This window comes from Ranitomeya variabilis, chromosome 5 (assembly GCF_051348905.1).
Source record: "Ranitomeya variabilis isolate aRanVar5 chromosome 5, aRanVar5.hap1, whole genome shotgun sequence".
Taxonomy (NCBI): domain Eukaryota; kingdom Metazoa; phylum Chordata; class Amphibia; order Anura; family Dendrobatidae; genus Ranitomeya; species Ranitomeya variabilis.
In genome coordinates, this window is record NC_135236.1 from 15,150,430 (window position 1) to 15,168,678 (window position 18,249).

At 46.6% G+C, this 18,249-nt stretch overlaps 1 protein-coding gene across 1 annotated transcript in view; it reads left to right on the forward strand.

The window, feature by feature from the left end:
• The first annotated feature begins 5,773 nt into the window (after positions 1 to 5,773).
• Positions 5,774 to 18,249, forward strand: part of LOC143773248 (NXPE family member 3-like) — a 157,044-nt gene continuing 144,568 nt past the window's right edge. Inside the window, exon 1 of the mRNA XM_077260739.1 lies at positions 5,774 to 5,898. Coding sequence (XP_077116854.1) covers positions 5,815 to 5,898 — 84 coding nt within the window. The 5' untranslated portion in view covers positions 5,774 to 5,814. The remainder of the gene's footprint in view (positions 5,899 to 18,249) is intronic.

Consider the following 18,249-nt stretch of genomic DNA (forward strand, 5'->3'; position numbering starts at 1 on the left):
CATGAGAGAGAGGGGACCCTACTTACTATAAGAGCTTACACTCTACAGGAGAGAGAGGACTCCACTGATCATAAGAGCTTACACTCTATAGGAGAGAGAGGACCCCACTGACCATAAGAGCTTACACTCTACAGGAGAGAGGACCCTGGTGACTATAAGAGCTTACACTCTACTGGAGAGAGAGGACCCCACTGACCATAAGAGCTTACACTCTACAGGAGAGAGGACCCCACTGACCATAAGAGCTTACACTCTACAGGAGAGAGGACCCCACTGACCATAAGAGCAACCAAACAAGCAACTCTTGTAGACCGTTTGGTTCAGGCATTCCCAGCACACAGCGGCGGTGATGGTTCTCACACGAGCTGTAGGGGGCAACATGGCAGAGTTGTTAGAGGTGCACAAATCAGAAGTGGCATTGGACAGAGGGGTTTTATGACCAGGTTGTGGAGTGATTTCGCAATGACCGCAGACATGAAAGGTACTGCTGCATCAATTCAAAGCGACAGCAGACTGCATTTGTCCAGTATGGTTACGAACTATTTTCCCTCCCTTATCGATGTTCTCCCTCACAGGTCATTCCCCTTTGATTAATGGGCATCTAAAATAGACACCTGGCCTGAATTGGCTGAATATGCATTACAGGCGCTCACTTGCCCTGCTGCTAGTGTGCTATCAGTAAGAGTTTTCAGTGCTGCTGGTTCAATACTGACCGAAAAAAGGACTCGTCTGGCTACCCAAAATGTTGATGATCTAACTTTCATTAAAATGAACCAATCATGGATTTTAAATTATTTTGCCCCACCTTCCCCTGCTGACACGTAGCTTGCCTGAAAAATGTCTTGCTTTTGGCCTCCACTTACTGACTCCTCCAATTCCTCTATTTGCAGCTGCTGAATACCCACCATAGGCCATTTTTATACCTCCCTAAATGGGCTGACTTCCCCCACAGGGCCGTGGTCACCACTTGTCGCAAGCAGCCGTGTGAGTGCCATTTGCCTGGACAGGTGGGTGTGCCCACTCTTGGGCGACGGCACTGGCACAGGGTCCCTCATAGTACAAAGTAGTGTCTCTGACGGTGCTGGTGCACAACCAACGTCAGACACACTGTCGTAATATGAGGGGCCCTGTGCCAGTACCGCAGCCCACGAGAGAGTGTTCCCCCCCAGCTCGAACAGTGCTCTACCACTTGCAATTCTTACCTCTCCCTGCTCCACAACTGTGTAGTTTGTGCCGTTAAATCCTTCAATGGCACTGCCAATACAAATTTGTTGAAATGATAGATGAAAGTTAGAATACACAGGGGCCCTGGCCTCCATTTAATACTTTGTGCCTACTACCACTGTCTTTATTATTTGGGCCTACTAATGGTGTCTGCCGCTGCTTGTTGTTCTCGTCCACTGAACAAAGCTGAGCCGCCACTTTACTCCTGTTTCGAATATTAAACTGCATTTGGCCTACTTGTTAGGTTGGGCCTACTAACGGTGTCTGCCACTCCTTGCTTTTCTCCTCCACTGAACAAAGCTGAGCCGCCACTTTACTCCTGTTTCGAATAGTTAACTGCATTTGGCCTACTTGTTTGTTTGGGCCTACTAACGGTGTCTGCCGCTGCTTGTTGTTCTCCTCCACTGAGCAAAGCTGAGCTGCCACGTTACTCCTGTTTCGAATATTAAACTGCATTTGGCCTACTTCTTTGGTTGGGCCTACTAACGGTGTCTGCCACTCCTTGATTTTCTCCTCCACTGAACAAAGCTGAGCCGCCACTTTACTCCTGTTTTGAATATTTAACTGCATTTGGCCTACTTGTTAGGTTGTGCCTACTAACAGTGTCTGCCGCAGCTTGTTGTTCTCCTCCACTGAACAAAGCTGAGCCGCCACTTTACTCCTGTTTCGAATATTTAACTGCATTTGGCCTACTTGTTTGGTTGGGCCTACTAACGGTGTCTGCCGCTGCTTGTTGTTCTCCTCCACTGAACAAAGCTGAGCCGCCACTTTACTCCTGTTTCGAATATTAAACTGCATTTGGCCTACTTGTTAGGTTGTGTCTACTAACTGTGTCTGCCGCTCCTTGCTTTTCTCCTCCACTGAACAAAGCTGAGCCACCACTTTACTCCTGTTTCGAATATTAAACTGCATTTGGCCTACTTGTTAGGTAGGGCCTACTTACGGTGTCTGCCGCTCCTTGCTGTTCTCCTCCACTGAACAAAGCAGTGCCGCCTGTTTAATCCTGTTACCAATTTAGAACTGCATTTGGCCCACTTTATTACTAGGGCCTACTAACTGTGTCTGCCACTCATTACAGTTTTCCTCCACTGAACAAAGCAGTGCCGTCTGTTTAGTCCTGTAACCAATTTTGAATGCATTGAGCCTACTTTTTTTTTAGGCCTACTACATGTGTCTGTCTGCGCCACTCCTTAAAATTGTCCTCTGCTGAACAAAGCTATGCCGCCTGTGTACTCCTGTAACCAATTGTGACCTGTATTGAGCCTACTTTTTTATTTTAGGCCTACTACGTGTGTCTGTCTGCCTCACTCCTTACAGTTGTCCTCCGCTGAACAAAGCTATGCAGCCTGTTTAGTCCTGTTACCAGGTTTGAAATGCATTTAGCCTACTTTATCATTTGGGCATATATCAGTGTTTCCTAGTCATCCTGCCCATTTCCCAGCCACAGCTAGATGAGTCTGCTGGTACATTGGCCCAGACCACTACATTCCCCTTGCACTACACAGCCAGAATCTGACCCTGCTGAAAGTCAGGTTCCCCTTCCCGCATACTATACCACCTTACACGGGGACAAAGATCAGGTGGGGGGCATACTCATTGGCGACGTCACTGGCACAGGGCCCCTCATAGTACGCAAAAGTGTCTCTGCTGGTGGGAGGCGCCCCCGCCGTCAAACACACCGCCGTACTTTGAGGGGCCCTGTGCCAGTGCCAATGCAAATGAGTGGGCCCCCCTGCTTGCTCAGGATCACAGAACTTGCAAGGCTTAAATACATACCTCTCCCTGCTCCACCACCATGATGTAGTCCGCGTTTCCTGGGCCCACAAAAAATGTGAGCCAGCCCTACCCCCCCACAACTTTAGCCAAATGACCCCCAATTTTCAATGCCTAACTATTATTATAAGGTAAATTAAGATGTACAAGCTTAAGTAACAAGAATTGATGATTTTGGCATTAAAATGGGCACTGTAGGTGTTTTCCTGTCCTCCACTCACTTCCGACTTTGATTCCCCATTGACTTGCATTGGGTTTCGTGTTTCGGTCGGCCCCCGACTTTTCACAATAATCGGCCGATTTCACCCGACCCGACTTTTGACAAACCCGACTCGATCCTAAAAAAGTAAAAGTCGCTCAACTCTACTCTACAGGAGAGAGAGAACCCCACTGACCATAAGAGCTTACACTCTACAGGAGAGAGAGGACCCCGATGACAATAAGAGCTTACACCCTACATGAGAGAGAGGACCCCACTGACCATAAGAGCTTACACTCTACAAGAGAAAAAGAGGACCCCACTGACCATAAGAGCGTACACTCTACAAGAGAGAGAGGACCCCACTGACCATAAGAACTTACACTCTACAGGAGAGAGAGGGCCACACTGACCATAAGGGCTTGTACTGTAAAGGAGAGAGAGGACCCCACTTACCATAAAATCTTACACTCTACAGGAGAGAGTGGACCTCACTGACCATAAGAACACACACTCTACAGGAGAGAGAGGACACCACTGACCATAAGAGCTTGCACTCTACACGAGAGAGAGGACCTCACTGACAATAAGAGATTACACTCTACAGGAAAGAGAGTGGACCCAATGACCATAAGAGCTTACCCTCTACAGGAAAAAGAGGACCCCACTGACCATAAGAGCTTACACTCTGCATGAGAGAGTGGACTCCACTGACCATAAGAGCTTACACTCTACAGGAGAGAGGGAGGACCCCAATGATCATAAGAGGTTGCACTCTACAGGAGAGAGAGGACCCCACTGATCATTAGAGCATACACTCTACAGGAGAGAGAGAGGACCCCACAGACCATAAGAACTTACACTCTACAAGAGAGAGAGGACCCCACTGACCATAAGAGCTTACACTCTAAAGGAGAGAGAGAGAGGACCCCAGTGACCATAAGAGCTTACACTCTACAGGAGAGAGAGGACCCCACTGACCATAAGAGCTTACACTCTACATGAGAGAGAGGACCCCACTGACCATAAGAGCTTACACTCTACAAGAGAAAAAGAGGACCCCACTGACCATAAGAGTTTACACTCTACAAGAGAGAGAGGACCCCACTGACCATAAGAACTTACACTATACAGGAGAGAGAGGGCCACACTGACCATAAGGGCTTGTACTGTACAGGAGAGAGAGGACCCCACTTACCATAAAATCTTACACTCTACAGGAGAGAGTGGACCTCACTGACCATAAGAACACACACTCTACAGGAGAGAGAGGACACCACTGACAATAAGAGATTACACTCTACAGGAAAGAGAGAGGACCCAATGACCATAAGAGCTTACACTCTACAGGAGAAAGAGGATCCCACTGATCATAAAAGCTTATACTGTACAGGAGAGAGAGAACCCCACTGACCATAAGAGCTTACACCCTGCATGAGAGAGTGGACTCCACTGACCATAAGAGCTTACACTCTACAGAAGAGAGAGAGGACCCCACTGATCATAAGAGGTTGCACTCTACAGGAGAGAGAGGACCCCACTGATCATTAGAGCATACACTCTACAGGAGAGAGAGGACCCCACTGACCATAAGAGCTTACACTCTACAAGAGAAAGAGAGCACCCCACTGACCATAAGAACTTACACTCTACAAGAGAGAGAGGACCCCACTGACCATAAGAACTTACACTCTACAGGAGAGAGAGGACCCCACTGACCATAAGAGCTTACACTCTACAGGAGAGAGAGGACCCCACTGACCATAAGAACTTACACTCTACAGGAGAGAGAGGACCCCACTGACCATAAGAGCTTTCACTCTACAGGAGAGAGAGGACCCCGCTGACCATAAGAGCTTACACTCTACAGGAGAGAGAGGACCCCACTGACCATAAGAGCTTACACTCAACAGGAGAGAGAGGACCTCACTGACCATAAGAGCTTACACTCTACAGGAGAGAGGACCCCACTGACCATAAGAGCTTACACTCTACAGGAGATAGAGGACTCCACTGACCATAAGAGCTTACTCTATATGTGATAGAAAGTAGACACCGCTGACCCTAAGATCTTACGTTCGACAGGAGAGATGGGACCCCGCTATACCGTAAGAGCTTACACTCTACAGGAGAGAGAAGGCTCACTGACCATAACAAAAAACTAAGTATAAATTTAGCAAAGCAATAAAAAAAAAAGTCCAACTGAAACCAACCGATTTTTCAAAAGGTAAAAAATGCCAGAGAAAAAAGAAAAACTAGTTCCAGCTCCACGATAAAATTCAGGGTTTGTAACTTTATTAAATCCTGTTAAAACGGTGACTGTACAGCTCTCCAACGGCAAACGGGAAAACAAGCGACGTGTTTCGATCCGAAAAGATCTTAAAAAGTGACAGATACAGAATTGTCAAAGATTTTAGTCCTAAAGACACAAATGGGAGCAATAAGAAGCCCCGTTACAGAATGGAATGTATACATAGTTTCCACCTCCTCTTCTGATGCTATCTTAGTTATGTTATACCTTTGTCATTTGCTTTTATTTGCATTTTATTTCCCTGTTTGCTCATAGCTTGACTTTTATGACTTTACTTCTCTACATACATCGTACCTTGTACTCATTAATGACTGCGGACCGGGCTCACAGGGCCATGAAGAACTCGCTCCTCTTCTTCGCTGCACTCTTTACATTCTCTTTCTTCACAATGGTAAGAGGCACAGTATACTTACGGAGGACATTACTTCTAGCACATACCACTGTTTCCCATCTGTTTTTATAAAGAATCATGAATTGCAGTGCGATGTTTGCAAGTCAATAGATTTGCCTCTAATTTTACTCATTTCAGTTGTAGTTTTCATTGACACCATTCATTTTACCATATATTGTAATGAAAAACAAGAAATTCAAAGGTTAAATCGTAAAATATAGTAACAAAAAATCTGTATTGTCAGGTTATGAAACTCAGAACTTTTACATTTTTTTGTTGCTGAAGCTGTATCAGGGGTTATTTCTGCATCCTGAACTGAAGATTTCATTGATATTGTTTACTCTTACATATGATGTTTTTATTGCATTTATTTAGGGGAATATAGCTCCCGTAAAGTAGCAATTCTGGCATTACAATGTTTTTTTTCTTTTTGTTATTTAAATTTGTAAACACTTCAAATTTTGATAGAGCAATCTTTACAGACATGACAATACGAAATACTGTATGTTGGTTTTTATGATTTTTTTAATTTATTTCTTTTAGAATGGGAAAGAGGAGTGATTTCAACTTTTAAATATTTTTGTAAATGTTTTGTTCATTTGACTGATACTAAATTTTACTATTTACCACAATACTAGACTATTGCTGTAAATAATGTTAATGATGGCTGGGCTTCAAAGAGTAACTAAATGGCAAATATGAGAGCCTGTCAGTAACTGACAATGACATCTCCATGGTTAAAGAGCAGCGATCTTTGCTAGCTCTTGTAGCTGCAGTTACAGGTAGATTATGGCTTTATAACACAGCAATCACCTGCTCGGAACACAGTATGATAGTTCCTGTGCCCGATCTATACACATTGCAACTTGTGCTATATATGTATATCATAGTTTATTAATAGGGTGAGCAGTTACATATGGGCTTGCATTCACAACAGATTTTGTGATCAATGGACTAGATAAGCAGAGTATCCATTATATATTGTGAGGTTAAGAGTGTGTGGTTCTAAAGGTAAATTAAGGAAAGGAGATTTATTTTTTCAAAGAATTCTACTGCATACCTTTTCAATGGTATTATGTTTGAGGTCCAGAAATCTGGTTAGTTCTTCCAATCTGAAACAAAGTAGAAAAAAATTGACATTCGGTGGCCAATTCTAGGGGCACATCCAAGAAATACCTTGGAGTAAGTCTGCTCTGTTCAGAGCTGCTGGAGCTAAGGCTCTAAGTTATGTACTGTTAGCCACTCCCATCTCCTATATAAACTGGGTTGTGGCTAGCACTCATTGTCAGAGATAGCTTTTGCTGCATGGCTGGAGGTTGTTGTTGTTGGTGGTTATTTAAGTAGTTGGTTGGTGGATTTATCTGTGACTGTTGCTAGGTTTTGAGTGTGTGATAATTCCCTTTCTTCTCCTACTTTGTTTAAACCCTGTTCTCCACTTCCTGGTGCATACCTCTTCTACATGTGTGTGTATATTTGATAACTTCTGTTACCCTTGTTCATATTACTACCTTATTATTAGTCTGACTGGTGTATTACTGTACACAACTACTCCCTCTTCCCTGGATGATTGAAGGGTACAGATTGAGGAGCTAAGGCAAGGTATGTGGCCCCATCATCTTCAATGATCGAGCAGGGTGTTGGACACGATGACCTTTGAGATCCCTTCCAACTCTAAAATTCTGTGATTCTATGATTCACCATCAGAAGTAACCTGGGGAACAGGCTAGGGCACCCCTATCCTTAAGGAGAGGGAAGGAGCCCCTGGTCCCACAATACCCGACAACAGAGTCATGATCATGACTAGATGACAGGTAGATTGCCCAATCTGCGGAAAGGGCATGCTAAGATGTCAGTATGGTGATGTACAGCTAAGCTCTCTAATCGGAGGTTGGAGTATGATGAACTGCCTGGGTGTTGAGTGACAGTCCAACCGCCTATCAGGGCCAGTTTGTGTGGGGTTTCCTCCTTGTGTCTTTTATTCAGAGTGATTACCTGGCTATTTATCTGACTCTCCAATAACTGTCAGTTGTATCTTATGGTCTTTGGTGTCTGCGTGGCTTGTGCTCCTGTACTCAGTATTAGATCTTTTGTTACCTGACCTTTGACCATGCTTCTGACACTCTGTTTGCCTTGCCCCTCTGTCTTGATCTGCTCCCTTTCTGAAATCCTGACCTCAGACTGTATCTTGACTATGAGCTTGACCCATTTGTTTATGATTAGCTCTTCTGGTATCTGACCCCGGACCTATTGATGTCTTACGGCTTGTCATGAGTAGTGACAAGTGATGTGAGAGTATGCTCATTATTTGGGTTTTCCGAGCATGATCGGGTGATCTCCGAGTATTTTGGGCGTGTTCGGAGATTTAGTTTGTGTCGCCGCAGCTGCATGATTTGAGGCTGATAGACAGCATGAATACATGTGGGGATTTCTTAACAAACAAACAATCTCCACATGTATTCAGGCTGTCTAGCAGCCACAAATCATGCGGTTGCGGCTATACAAACTAACTTTCTCATAGTATTGTTTTGCCTCGTTTTTTTTTATGGTGATCACTGAAGGAGTTAACTAGTGGGGCATTTTTATAGGTCAGGTCGTTACGGACGTGGCAATACTAAATATGTGTACTTTTACTGTTTTTTTTATTTAGACAAATAAATGTATTTATTTGGAACAATGTATATATATTTTTTTTTTACACATGTAAATATTTTTTTATTTTTATTTTGAAACATTGCCCCAGGGGGGGGGGGGGGAACATCACACTATAGTGTCAGATCGCTGATCTGACACTTTGCAGTGCACTGTGTCAGATCAGCGATCACACAGGCACTGAAGGAGGCTTGCCAGCGCCTGCTCTGAGCAGGCGCTTGCAAGCCACCTCCCTGCAGGACCTGGAAGGCCCCCCGCCGCCATTTTGGATCCGGGCCTACAGGGAGGAGGAGGTAGGAGACCCTTGGAGCAACATGATCACATTGCGTTGCTCTGAGGGTTTCAGGGAAGCACGCAGGGAGCCGCCTCCCTTCGTGATGCTTCCCTGTGCCACCAGAATCCTGTGATCCTGTTTGATCGCAGTCTTCCAGGTATTAATGTGCCAGGAGTGGTCCGTGTCCACTCCTGGCACATTGTGTCGGATGTCATCTGTGATGGTCAGCTGACACCCAGCCCTGATCGGCCATGCTCTCCCCGTGAGTGCGGCTGATCGGTGATGATGTACTGTCCCATCGGTGGTCATACGGGCCCATACCATCTCAACGGGATAGTATGTCAGATGTCAGAAAGGGGTTAAATTTTGTTGCAGTGTGTTAGCGAAGTTATTGACACCAGAGGCCGAGGCCGTGGGCAAGGTGAAATTGTGCCAAACACCCATATCTTCTTGCCCGACCTTCCTGTGCCATTTATTAGGGGACCACAGCACAGCACTGTTGAACCCAGAGCAGTGTCAAAAGGTTGTTGGTTTGATAGCGGATAATGCTTCCAGTCACTTTGCCACCACTACCACCACCCTGTCTTTCACACCGTTAAGTCTCAGTAGCCGTGAGTCTGGACTACATATTCCTTACCCTGATCCTCCTTCCTCTCACCATGCTGCGTGCCCGGAGACAACTGATCCCACACTTGTACACTCTGAGCTATTCTCTTTTCCATTTATATATTCGGGTCTCTCCTGTTGTGAATTATGCTCTTGGGCTCCCTCCGGTGGTTGTTAGTGGTAGTGCAGTTGTCTCTGGATTGTAGTCCAGGGCAGATGTTTCTGCTGATTGCAGCTCTATTAGGTATTTAGGTGTGTTGGATCCAGGATTCAATGCCAGTTGTCCATTGTTCATGGAGGGATTGCATCTCTGTCTGGCTCCTCATGCCCTGCTGTCAATTCAGCTAAGATAAGTGCCTGGTTTTTGGTCTCTCTAGCACGCATGCAGTGTGCTTTTCTGTGCAGTGCAAATTATTGTATTTTTGTCCAGCTTAGACTTTGTTTGGATTTTTCTGTCATGCTGGATTCTCTGGAGATGCAGATATACATTCTATGTCTTTAGGTAGATGTAGAATATTAGTATAACCTGCTGTGGATATTTTTAGGGTTTTAATACTGACCGCTTAGAATTCTGTCCTATCCTTTTCTATTTAGCTAGAAGTGCCTCTTTTGCTAAATCCTGTCTTTCTGCCTGCGTACGTATTTCCTCTTAAACTCAAGCCAATATTTGTGGGGGGCTGCCTATCCTTTGGGGTTCTGCTCTGAGGCAAGATAGAATTCCCATTTCCAACTTTAGGGGTATTTAGTCCTCCGGCTGTGTCGAGGTGTCTAGGCCGTGTTAGGAACACCCCACGGCTACTTCTAGTTGCGGTGTCAGTTTAGGTTTGCGGTCAGTACAGGTACCACCCACTCAAGAGATAGTCTCTTGCGGCTCCAGGGTCACCGGATCATAACAGTACAACTGGCCAGTAATGAGTTAAATGCATCTCAGAAGAAGGGAAGAAAAGTGCTGAGCCATTTTTTTTCTGTAGTCTGTTTTGTCTTTCCTTCCCTCTTTTCCTCTGGGTGACTGAGGAGCTTGGTGCTAGCATGGATGTTCAGAGATTAGCTTCTCGTGTAGATCAACTTGCTGCTAGGGTACAGGGTATTTCCGATTATATTGTTCAGACTCCGGTTTTAGAGCCTAGGATTCCTACTCCTGATTTGTTTTTTGGGGACAGGTCCAAATTTTTGAGTTTTAAAAATAACTGTAAACTGTTTTTTGCTCTGAAACCTCGTTCCTCTGGTGATCCCATTCAGCAGGTTAAAATTGTCATCTCCCTGTTGCATGGCGATCCTCAGGATTGGGCATTTTCCCTGGAATCTGGGAATCTGGCCTTGCTTAATGTAGACGCCTTTTTTCAGGCCCTAGGGTTATTATATGATGAACCAAATTCAGTGGATCATGCAGAGAAGACCTTGTTGGCCCTGTTTCAGGGTCAAGATGCGGCAGAATTGTATTGTCAGAAATTTAGAAAATGGTCTGTGCTGACTAAATGGAATGAGGATGCTTTGGCGGCAATTTTCAGAAAGGGTCTTTCTGAATCTGTTAAAGATGTTATGGTGGGGTTTCCCACTAGGGTTGAGCGAAACGGGTCAGCCAATTTTCAGAAGTCGCCGACTTTTGGCAAAGTTGGGTTTCATGAAACCCGACCCGACTCCTGTGTGGGGTCGGCCATGAGGTCGGCGATCTTCTGAATCTGGTATCGGAATTCCGATACCGAGTTCCGATATGTTTGCGATATCGGAAATCGGTATCGGAATACACATTTAAGTGTAAAATAAAGAATTAAAATAAAAAATATTGATATACTCACCTCTCCGGATGCCCCTGGACATCGCCGCTGGTAACCGGCAGCCTTCTTTGCTCAAAATGAGCGCGTTTAGGGCCTTCCATGACGTCACGGCTTGTGATTGGTCGCGGCCGCCCATGTGACCGCTCACGCGACCAATCACAAGCTGTGACGTAATTCTCAGGTCCTAAATTCCTAATTCTAGGAATTTAGGACCTGAGAATTACGTTACAGCTTGTGATTGGTCGCGTGGCGGTCACATGAGCAGCCGCGACCAATCACAAGCCGTGACGTCATGGAAGGCCCTAAACGCGCTCATTTTAAGCAAAGAAGGCTGCCGGTTACCAGCGGCGATGTCCAGGGGCCTCCGGAGAGGTGAGTATATCAATATTTTTTATTTTGATTCTTTATTTTACACTTAAATATGGATCCCAGGGCCTGAAGGAGAGTTTCCTCTCCTTCAGACCCTGGGAACCATAGTATCCCATTGCACTGCATTGGGTTTCGTGTTTCGGCCGACCCCGACCCCGACTTTTTTATAGGATCGGCCGATTTCACTCGACCCGACTTTTGAGAAAGTCGGGTTTCGTGAAACCCAACCCGATCCTATAAAAATAAAAGTCGCTCAACCCTATTTCCCACACCTATTGGTCTGAGTGATTCTATGTCTCTGGCCATTCAGATTCATCGGCGCTTGCGGGAGCGCAGAATTGTGTGCACTGTGGCCTTGTCCTCAGAGCAGATGCCTGAGCCTATGCAGTGTGATAGGATTCTGTCTAGAGCGGAACAACGGGGATTCAGACGTCAGAATAGGTTGTGTTTTTACTGTGGCGATGCTTCTCATGTCATTTCGGTCTGCCCTACGCGTACAAAGAGAATCGCTAGTTCAGTTATCATCAGTACTGTACAACCTAAATTTCTGTTATCTGTGACCTTGATCTGCTCATTGTCGTCATTTTCTGTCATGGCATTTGTGGATTCAGGTGCCGCTTTGAACTTAATGGACTTTGAATTTGCTAGACGTTGTGGTTTCCCCTTGCAGTCTTTGCAGAGTCCTATTCCTTTGAGGGGCATTGATGCTACACCTTTGGCTAAAAATAAACCCCAGTTTTGGACACAGGTGACCATGTGCATGGCGGCAGTCCATCAGGAAGATTGTCGTTTTCTGGTGTTGCATAACTTGCATGATGCTATTGTGCTGGGTTTTCCGTGGTTACAGGTACATAATCCGGTGTTGGATTGGAAATCTATGTCTGTGACTAGTTGGGGTTGTCAGGGGGTTTATAATGATGTTCCTTTGATGTCAATCTCCTATTCCCCCTCTTCTGAAATTCCAGAGTTTTTGTCTGATTTTCAGGATGTATTCGATGAGCCCAAGTCCAATTCCCTTCCACCGCATAGGGACTGTGATTGTGCTATTGACTTGATTCCAGGCTGTAAGTTTCCTAAGGGCCGACTTTCAACCTGTCTGTGCCTGAACATACCGCCATGTGGAGTTATGTTAAGGAGTCTTTGGAGAAAGGGCATATTCGGCCATCTTCTTCGCCATTGGGAGCGGGATTTTTTTTTGTTGCCAAGAAGGATGGCTCCTTGAGGCCCTGTATTGATTATCGCCTCTTGAATAAGATCACAGTCAAATTTCAATACCCTTTACCTTTGCTTTACGATTTGTTTGCTGGATTAAGGGGGCTAGTTGGTTTACTGAGATTGACCTTCGAGGGGCATATAATCTTTTTCGTATTAAGCAGGGTGACGAATGTAAAACTGCGTTTAATATGCCCGAAGGCCATTTTGAATACCTTGTGATGCCATTCGGGCTCTCTAATGCTCCATCTGTCTTTCAGTCCTTCATGCATGATATCTTCTGGAATTATCTTGATAAATTCATGATTGTATATTTGGATGACATTTTGATTTTTTCCGATGATTGGGAGTCTAATGTGAAACAGGTCAGGATGGTATTTCAGATCCTTCGTGATAATGCTTTATTTGTGAAGGGATCTAATTGTCTCTTTGGAGTACAGAAGGTTTCTTTTTTGGGCTTCATTTTTTCTCCCTCATCTATAGAGATGGATCCGGTTAAGGTTCAAACCATTCATGATTGGATTCAGCCCACATCTGTGAAGAGCCTTCAGAAATTTTTGGGCGTTGCTAATTTTTATCGCCGTTTCATTGCTAACTTCTCCAGTGTGGTTAAACCCCTGACCAATTTGACGAAAAAAGGTGCTGATGTGACAAATTGGTCCTCTGCGGCTGTCGCTGCCTTTCAGGAGCTTAAACGCCGATTTACTTCTGCCCCGGTATTGCGTCAGCCGGATGTTTCTCTTCCATTTCAGTTTGAGGTTGACGCTTCTGAGATTGGGGCAGGGGCTGTTTTATCTCAGAGGAATTCTGACGGTTCCTTGATGAAACCATGTGCCTTCTTTTCCCGAAAGTTTTCGCCTGCTGAACGCAATTATGGTGTTGGCAATCGGGAGTTGTTGGCTATGAATTGGGCGTTCGAGCAATGGCGACATTGGCTTGAGGGAGCCAAGCACTGTATTGTGGTCTTGACCGATCATAAAAATCTGATTTACCTCGAGTCTGCCAAACGGCTGAATCCTAGACAGGCTCGATGGTCCCTGTTTTTCTCCCGTTTTGATTTTGTGGTCTCGTATCTTCCGGGTTCTAAGAATATTAAGGCTGATGCCCTCTCTAGGAGCTTTTTGCCTGATTCTCCTGAGGTCCTTGAATCGGTCGGCATTCTGAAGGAAGGGGTGGTCCTTTCTGCCATCTCCCCTGATTTGCGACGGGTTCTTCAGGAATTTCAGGCTGACAAACCTGACCGCTGTCCAGTGGGGAAACTGTTTGTTCCTGATAGATGGACTAGTAGAGTGATTTCTGAGGTTCATTGTTCTGTCTTGGCTGGCCATCCTGGTATTTTTGGTACCAGAGATGTGGTTGGTAGGTCTTTTTGGTGGCCTTCTTTGTCGCGGGATGTGCGTTCTTTTGTGCAGTCCGGTGGGACATGTGCACGGGCCAAGCCTTGTTGTTCCCGCGCTAGTGGGTTGCTTTTGCCTTTGCCGGTCCCTGAGAGGCCCTGGAAGCATATTTCTATGGATTTTATTTCAGATCTTCGGGTTTCCCAGAGGATGTCGGTTATCTGGGTGGTCTGTGACCAGTTTTCTAAGATGGTTCATTTGGTGCCTTTGCCTAAGTTGCCTTCCTCTTCTGATTTGGTTCCGTTGTTTTTTCAGCATGTGGTTCGTTTGCATGGTATTCCGGAGAATATTGTGTCCGACAGAGGTTCCCAGTTTGTTTCTAGGTTTTGGCGGGCCTTTTGTGCTAGGCTGGGCATTGATTTGTCTTCTTCTTCTGCATTTCATCCTCAGACAAATGGCCAAACCGAGCGAATAGTGTTGAGCATTCTGATACCGCAAGTATCGGGTATCGGCCGATACTAGCGGTATCGGAATTCCGATACCGGGATTCCGATACTTGGCGCGTATCGGATACCGGAATCGGAAGTTCAATGATTCAAAATTCAGAAATTCAGCCAATGAGAAAGATTCCAAGTGTGGGCACATCCTGTTTAGCATGGAGGGCATGAAACTACTGGCAAGGCTGTGATTGGCTGCTGAAATGATGTCATGATGCAGTTTAAAAGTCGCTGGCGCCATTTTGCGATCACTCTGCTGTGAATTCAGTTAGTGACAGGACGCTGTTTGCTGACTGAGGGACAGTTTAGAGATAGCGATTTGCTTCTTTGTGCTTTCCAAAGGCTAATTTAGCAACCGCTGTGTTCACCTACTATTCACCTTCCTTTTGCCTTGTAGCGCTGTTTTCACAGCGATCTGCAAGGTCTCTCTGTGTGTGTGTGTGAGTGCAGCCCACTCTCTAGTCTGAGTGCAGCCACATAGGCCATCCATAGCTGGTTGTATTCAGTTCAGGGAGGGTGGTTCATTGCCTCATACTGTCCTTTTTTTTTTTTTTTTTGAAGTAGTGCAGGCTGCTGCACATTTTTTCCAAAAATTCCTATTAGTGTCTTTCCACCCGTCTCCAGCTAATTTGTGGAAAAACACTACATAGGATAAAGTAGAGGAGGGTTTTTGGGCCTTGCAGCGCCGTTTACGGCTGTCTGCACGGTCTCCGTGTGACTGCAGCTCGCCCTGTAATCTGTGAGCAGCTATAGCCTGGTTGTCTCCAGCTCAGGGTTTTTCACTGCGTCATACCGCCAAATCAATTTTCTTTTTTTTCAAAGTAGTGTAGTCTGCTGCTAATTTATTTTAAAAAATCCTATTAGTGTCTTTCCACCCGTCTCCAGCTAATTTGTGGAAAAACACTACATAGGATAAAGTAGAGGAGGGTTTTTGGGCCTTGCAGCGCCGTTTACGGCTGTCTGCACGGTCTCCGTGTGACTGCAGCTCGCCCTGTAGTCTGTGAGCAGCCGTAGCCTGGTTGTCTGCAGCTCAGGGTTTTTCACTGCGTCATACCGCCAAATCAATTTTCTTTTTTTTCAAAGTAGTGTAGTCTGCTGCTAATTTATTTTAAAAAATCCTATTAGTGTCTTTCCACCCGTCTCCAGCTAATTTGTGGAAAAACACTACATAGGATAAAGTAGAGGAGGGTTTTTGGGCCTTGCAGCGCCGTTTACGGCTGTCTGCACGGTCTCCGTGTGATTGCAGCTCTATCCGTTGTCAGTTCAGCCCCCAAAAAATAAATAAATAATAAAGTTCACCAAACACACCAGTTACACCACTTTACATTTGTGTAGGCCACATTAGCTCATATTCAAGTCTAGTCCACACTTTAGAAAATTAGTGTGTCTTATACCTGTTAGGAGGAGTTGCTCAGGAATAAGCACACAAAGCCGTTAGTACTTTTCTGCTTATCTTTATCAGTCAACCAAGATGAAGAAGGCAGTGAGTAAGGCACGTGGGCGTGGGCGTGGGCGCGGAGCAGGGAGGGGACGTGGGGATTCTGTGCCTGCTGCGGGCACCGGTGAGTCATCAGCACCCACTTTCACAAGGGAACAGTCGTTCATGCGCAGCTTTGTCGCCGAGCGCCGTACACCGCTGCTGCGTGAAGACCAAATTGAAGCCGTTGTGGGATGGATGGCAGCTAATGCATCAACTTCCATTAGTGCCACATCCTCTCAGACACAGAGCACTGGAGAGCAGCCATCTGTCTCTTCACCACCTGCAAAATTGCCCAGGCAGACAGAGATCCCAGGACAGGAGCAGTCTCTACTTCTGTTCTCTGAATCATCTCTTGGCTTGGAAACAGGGGGCCAGCCAAGCAGCATTGGAGAAATGGAAGAAGAGGCAGGGTGCAGTGATGCCCAACAGCTTTTTCTGTCTTCCTCTGAAGAGGCGGGTGGGCCAGTGGCTCCGGTCACCACCTCGCAGGCCGCATCAGCTGATGATGACACTCAGGTGCCACTTACTGGTGCGTGCTCTGCTGCTGAGACTACCCAGGAGGAGCAGTTGGGGGCAGAGGGTAGTGTAGATGATGAGGTCCTTGACCCATCTTGGCGTCAGGGACAGGAAGGTGGTGGGAGCAGCTCTGAGGAAGAGATTCCCCGTACGGCCCAAAGAGGGAGAGGGAGGGGGAAGACTGCGGATCCTGCAGCCTCCGCTTTGGCACCCGTAAGGAGCATGTCTCTTCCAAAAGTCAAAAGGGGGGCTCCCAAGACTTGCAGTGCCTGGTCCTTTTTTGACACAGTTGCAGATGACATTTGCTATGTCAGATGCAAGGTGTGTCATCAAAAAATCAAAAGAGGTCAAAAAGTCGCCAACCTCAATACCTCCAACATGTGGAAACATGTGCGCAACAGGCACCCGGCGGAGTTAGACAAACACACTGAAGAGCTAGGCCAACCAACAGCGGCAGCTACCACCTCTTCAGCTCGTGTTGCCTCTTCCTCTAGCTCACACGCAGCTGGTTCGGCTTCCTCCCAGGATCGCCGTGGAAGAACCTCTGGCCCTGTTGTCCAGAGACCCGCTGTCATTCCACCCGCAGCACCACTTTCCCAGTCAACCACACACTCCCAGCCCAGTCTACAGCCATCGGTAGTACAGGCATGGGAGAAAAGGCGGCCTTTCTCGTCAAACCACCCACGAGCACAGGCTCTGACTGCAGGCATTGCCAAACTTCTGTCACTGGAAATTCTGTCATTCAGGCTGGTGGAGACTGACAGCTTCCGTGACTTGATGTCATTGGCAGTCCCACAGTACAGTGTGCCCAGCCGCTTTTACTTCAGCAGGCAAGCCGTCCCTGCCCTGCACAAGCATGTGGAGGGACACATAAAACACGCGCTACTGAACGCCGTCAGTAGCAAGGTCCACCTCACCACCGATGCGTGGACCAGTCAACATGGACAGGGGCGATACCTTTCCCTCACTGCCCATTGGGTTAATGTCGTTGAGCCGGGTACAGACCGTGCGAGTGGCGCAGGACGTGTCCTGCCCACTCCAAGGATTGCAGGAATCCATTCTGTACGCATTGACTCCTCCTCTTACACCAGTTCCTCAGAATCATCGCTGCAGGAGCCGTCACAGTCCACCTCCACATGGACCCGTGATGAACGTGTACCTGTTACGACCGACATGAGCACAGCCGTGGCCAAACGTCAACAGGCCGTCTTGAAATTAATTTTTTGGGGGAATCGTAGCCACACAGCGCAGGAGCTCTGGAATGCCATCAAGCAGGAGAGCGATGTGTGGTTTGAGCCAGCGAATCTCCAGCCAGGCATGGTAGTGTGTGATAATGGCCGAAATCTGGTGGCAGCCCTGGGCCTCGGCAACCTCACTCACATCCCATGTCTGGCACATGTGCTCAATTTGGTCGTGCAGAGTTTTTTGAGGGACTATCCGGATCTTGATGCACTGCTGCACAAGGTCCGCCTAGAGTGTGCTCACTTGCGGCGTTCCAGCACGGCAAAAGCGCGCATTGCGGCTCTGCAGCGCCGACACCGCCTGCCGGAACATCGCATCATATGTGACCTACCTACCAGGTGGAATTCCACGTTACATATGTTGGAGCGGTTGTGTGAGCAGCAGCAAGCTGTAA